The 5,568-nt window shown below is 42.3% G+C and overlaps 1 protein-coding gene across 1 annotated transcript in view; it reads left to right on the plus strand.

Annotated features, from left to right (window-relative positions):
* The window catches only part of FGGY (FGGY carbohydrate kinase domain containing), a 138,287-nt gene extending 134,862 nt beyond the window's left edge, over positions 1 to 3,425 (plus strand). Inside the window, exons 15-16 of the mRNA XM_081011826.1 lie at positions 514 to 575; positions 3,196 to 3,425. Of these exons, the coding sequence (XP_080867952.1) occupies positions 514 to 575; positions 3,196 to 3,277 (144 nt within the window). The 3' untranslated portion in view covers positions 3,278 to 3,425. The remainder of the gene's footprint in view (positions 1 to 513; positions 576 to 3,195) is intronic.
* Positions 3,426 to 5,568: the final 2,143 nt, after the last annotated feature.

Below are 5,568 nucleotides of genomic sequence, written 5' to 3' on the forward strand. Positions count from 1 at the left end.
TTGCTATGTATGTGCAGTTGTTGGGGTGGGGGGAGTACTGCCAGGGAGACATCAAGCCACTCATTTATCTACATGTGGCAGATGCAAGTTAATGGGACCTGAGTTCAAGTCAAATCCCATTGCTTTCATTGAGCCTCAGCCATGGCTGGCTAGTTTGATATATTTTCCAGTTCATCCTCTTTATTGCGAATACAGTGGTGGATTTGTCCAGCATGTCTTCACCAAAACATCAGCAAGCCACCACTTGTAAGTACTTTTTGGGTGATAGTGATCAGATTATTTCGCTCTTCTCCAGAGCTCCCTGCAAGGGTGTCTGACTTATTGAGCAGTCTGCATTGCTGCATTCCCATTGCTGTCTGATAATGGGATAGGCCATATTTCAAGTGCTCTGGTGTGTTAACCCAGAACAACACTATTCAGTGGCGTTCCCTTTGATTCCTGAAACATCTTGTTCCTTTACTAAGAATGTTAAACTGAAACAGGCCACTGCAGCTACTGTCGATCTTTCAACAGGATGCAATGGAGAAAATGGGAAGAGTTGGGAGAGTTGTGCTGCCAAACCACAAGGATAAAAGGTAATGGAGTCATGTTTTTCTCTTCTTCAGCTTATCAGCGTAAAAGAGCTACACTGTCTACAGTTAAAGCTGTCTACTCTTGACTTTTTGCATGGTGCTGGACAGAGCTTAACATATTTTCCTTCTTTCTTCGCCTCTCCAATGGGAAAGACACAGGACTTATCAAAACATGGTGGTCATACAAACTTAAGGAACTACATCAGTTAGATGTGCAAATATCTCTGCCATCTGAATGCTTCAAAGTACAGAAAGTTCTTTTGAGGTGAAACCAAGATATATACAGGCACCCCCCCACACACTTAGGTGTCACACACGACTGTGTATTTGTGTGGTACTGGGAAACAAATAAGTAATTTAATTCAAACCTGGAAATGGCAGGATAGACCTGGAGAGTCCCTGTGGCTCGCAAGGAGAACCTCCCTGGAGCCCAAAGAGAACTTCAATGTGAGTGGAGGAAGCCCTGAAGGAGACTAGAGGCACAGAAGGCCTTGTTTAGGCTGCTCAGCCTCCCCGCCTAGCAGCTGACATGCGTGGTAGCACAGCAGCAGCATCCATTTTCAGCACGTCCTCAAGCCTCCAGCTAGCCAAAGCTTCTATTCTAGTTGAAGAGAGAGGTTTTGTAGGGGGTGCTCACCACTTATTTGATTTTCACTTATGCACATGAAGGCCCAGAACATAACGCTCACATAAGTGCGGGTGGGGGGGAGAATACCTGTATTTCAGCCAAACATAGGGCAGCCAACACAGTGCTTGAAGACCCTAGGTATGCTTCTTTGCTGTAAAGGTGATAATTTGCAGGGCAGAAGGGGTGAGCAGGAGCTGCTTAAACTCTTCCCTACCCAGTGCTTTTCCTCTGCTGCCCTTCACATTTAGTCACCTGCGCCCCCTGCTGTCGCCCCACTTGTTGTATACCCTGATACATATTTACTGCGTCACTTGAGCCACTGGAAGGGGAAGGGACTACATGGAGTAAAGGAGGAAGTAGGGTAACGATTAAGCAAGCAGACCTCCTGAGCATAGCCAGGGTGTGCAGATGTGTGTTGGCCACCATGTGGTAGGTTAAAAAGATCTGAAAGTATAGCAACCTCTATGTATGGTGAAAACTCTACCCCAAGTACTTGGGGATGTTGAGACAAAGAAAGAAACTGCAGATACTGCAGAAATCTATGTGGCTGTTCAGGAGCTGGCGTTTCCCTAGTGTGGTGCTTCAGTTGCCAGCTAGGAGGTAAATGAGAGTGGGGGGGGATTTTCGGGGGGGGGCATGCAATTAGGAATGGGATATGAGGAGGGAGCAAACTAGCAAACAGTTCACAGAGCAAATAAGTGCAGAAAGATGTATTCATGGGCCCAAAAGAAGACTAAAAGTTGAGTTAGGGAGGTCAAAGGAGGAGAAAAGTCCCTGAATGAAGGAGATGCTATAGCAAGAACCGAAATCTATCACTGCAAAGAACCAAGGTTAAATAATATTGGAAAAACAAAAGATGGCAACTGGGATGTTTGGGATAAAAGACTGTTGTGAGTGGGTTATTAAAATGCTCATCTGCAGGGCTATTTCAGGGTTACTCATGCACGTACTTTTGTAACCCAAGAAAACCTTTAATATATTTTTTATTTCGAAGCTGTACAATAGCTTTCATTTTTTCTTAATGCAGCTTTGCTACATTACTGTGCTATGCCATATTGTGTGCCCCAATCAGATATGAATTACAGCACATGTTGCTTCATAATATAAAGCAATGGGGGGGGGGGGAGAACTTATTCAAGAAGTGCTACAGCACCATCTACAGGCTTAGTGGAAGGTGTACAGATGTCCTAATTGATTCTTCCAATTTTTATATTCAATTTGGAATGAAGACTTTAATCTGGTTGTAAGTTTTTAGTATAAGAAAATGTAAACTTTAAAATGGAGACAGGGCAAGATGGATCCAGTTTTTAATAATGATAATAATAATAATAATAATTAATTAAAGATGTGTTGGAAGTGTTCACAATTTAATCCCCCCTGACTCCCACAAACTGGGGAGTGGGCTTGTATTACTATTGTGTATTCAGCACAGCTATTGCTTTAGCCAGTCTGATACATTGTCACTTGCCATGGGGGAAATACAAGGGCAGGAAGGGCAGCTTCCTAGTTTAGAATATTTTGAACTATGCCTTTGAAACCTTGGTTTTTATTAACATGTCAGCCCAGACACGTGCAATATATATACAGATTAGGAGGAATGCCACTGATGATGAAGACAATTTCACACACATTCTTTTGCTTCCCGTCCCCCTCCCTTCCCCAGAAATTACCAGATTCCCTCTACCTCACTTTTACAGCCTGCGAATGGGGAGCCTGCAAGAGTGAGAGAGGGTATTTCTTCTTTTAAACAAATCTACCTGCATCTTTAGTGTCAAACTGGGGGTAAAGTTTATGGCCATAGGCATTTTCCAGGTAAGCTCTCTCAAAGGAGCAGCACAAAGACAATTGTGTGCCCTTGCACAAGTCCTCTTCACTTCGGTGAGTGTGACCTGCACAAAAGGGGGCATCGTAGATTCTTATTTTCTTTTTTTTTTTAATTACAAGTACAGTACTTTCCTAGAGTTTTCATTGCTTCAATTTGTGCTTTCCCCACAGATTTTATGACAAGAAGTACCAGGTGTTTCTGAAACTCGTGGAACATCAGCAGGAATATAAAACCATCATGCAGAGTTTGTAGACACCATGAAGGAGAATTACTCATGACGTTGGAAGAGTGGTGGTGTCCCCCCCCCCCACACATTCTATTTCTTTATTCCTTTATCTAAATCAGTGATGCTTCATAATGTACTTACATTTCTAATTTTATAAAAATACGTTGAATACTTTATTGCCTGTTGAGCAAGTTCTCTAAGCTACTGCCAAATACCAAATCAAAGAAGGAGCTTTTGCCTCCAGTGAAAGCAAATGACATATTACTATGGGATAAGTCAGATGAAGTCTTACAATATACAAGAAGCCCCATGGAACATGTGTACTCTGTATCCATGGGGCCTCTTTTAAAGGACTCACCCTGTATTTTTCCTTCCTACCATCTTAGACTGGAATCAGCTTTCTGCTATAACCCACCACCATCAACATTTATAGCAAAATTAATCTAGAACTTCCATAAAATCCCTCTCCTTAAATATTTCATGCATTTATTTTAGCTGATCACTAAGAGTTAAACACATGTCCATTTACACCCTGTGGGTCTAGTTCACATCAAAAGTCAGGATATATACCCCGAGTCCCTAAATAAATTGCCCTCCTCCGTTTTCCTGGGCTCATTCTCCTACTCTATGTCTAACTTTCACCTCTGGGCTTTTCCTTGCACCCCCCCCCCCCGGTTCTCCCCCAGGTTGCTATTCCCTAGCAACATAAAGGAAGGGTAAGGATTTCAGATAATGAGGTTGCAAAGTAGCCGGTTAATCTTATGGGTAGCCAGAAATAGCACAAATGTCTGGTTCAGTTAACTAGATCTCCTTTAAACACTGTTGTCCCAGGCAGCATTTCAACATTCGTGCTCTGTAGCACCACCTTGCGGTAGAATGAGGCACAGTTGGATCACAGTCCTTCACCTGCTGCCTCCCCAAGGATATGAAGTCTCTCAAGCAACAAGAAGCAGGAAGCAATTGTTACAGTAGGTGACCGGAAAGATCCTGCCCAGAATAACCAGTCTATGAGACTCTGTACTCCTGCTGCAAACCTTGTATCTGTAAACACATATTGCATTTGTTCTTTCTTGCCCTGCACTTGCTAACCCATGGATTGTAGCAATCATATCACCAGGGACTTCATAAACAAATAAATATTAGGATGTGTGCACGTGCTAGAAGAAGAAATGCACGGCAAGTTTCAGAACACCGTAAACAATAAATATTTATATGCATGCATTCTTATGCACAGCTAACACATAAAAACCCGAATTCCTTTCCACCATGCAAACACGTAACAGGTTACATATAAATTTGATTCATAGTTTTTTCATTGGTTATTTATTTATTAGATTTATATAGCCGCCCACCAATAAATATTCCCCAGGTGGCTTGCAACAATATATTCAAAATACAATATTCATAATTTAAAAAGCAAACATAGACAATAAAAGACAACAAAACAAAAAACAAAACGTCCTTGCATACAGTCGGGATTTAAAACCTAGTTTTAAAGCCTGGATGTACAACTTCTTTATTCACTCAGGTTTAACTGTACTAACTGCACTGGAGGAGGGAAGGTGCCAGGAAGGCCTCTCTGAGGAGGCAATTCCCTGGCTGAAGTGTCAGTACCAAAAAAGTTCCTCTCCTTGGCAGTCACCTGCCTGTCTTCACTGGGAGGCACTCGGGGCAGGAACCTTGAAGGGGATTCTAAAGTTTCCATAGAGATCTCCAAGAGGAGGTGAACTTCCTGGTCTTTTTTATTTCCTTTGTATTTATATAGCCCCATGCTGCTCAAGATGTCAGTACTTATATCAGATAGCATAGATTTTCATTTGGTTTTGTCCTAAGTTACTATAAGGATGTATATGAAACCTGCTTACAGTACACAAAGCCACCTTGAAACCAAAGCACAACTGGGAGCCTCAGCATAAGGAAGTGACTTTTAAAGAGCATGCTTATTTCCAAAAGACTCAGGTAACGGTGCTCCAAGGTGCCTTTTCTGATCCATTCTAATACCCTTGTGCCAGTTTTTGGGAGCATTTATTGATGGGTGGCAATATGAGGACTGTTGCAACTATTGGCAAGCATATCCAAACCGTAATCCCTATACATGTATCTGTAATACTGCACATGGCAAAGGATTATCTTAGATCAGTAAGCTGCTGAATCTGGAGGTCTGTACTGGACCTTCTAGCAGACGTTTTCCCCCTGTGTGCACCAAACACACACAAGTCTGCCTGTTCCTCTTTGTCTCTCTATAGTCTTTTAATGACGTGCAAAAAAATCATTTGTCGTTTTGAGGGCTCCACGTTAATCAGAATTGCGGTACCTG

Source organism: Podarcis pityusensis (assembly GCF_964106645.2).
Source record: "Podarcis pityusensis genome assembly, chromosome: 6".
NCBI lineage: Eukaryota > Metazoa > Chordata > Lepidosauria > Squamata > Lacertidae > Podarcis > Podarcis pityusensis.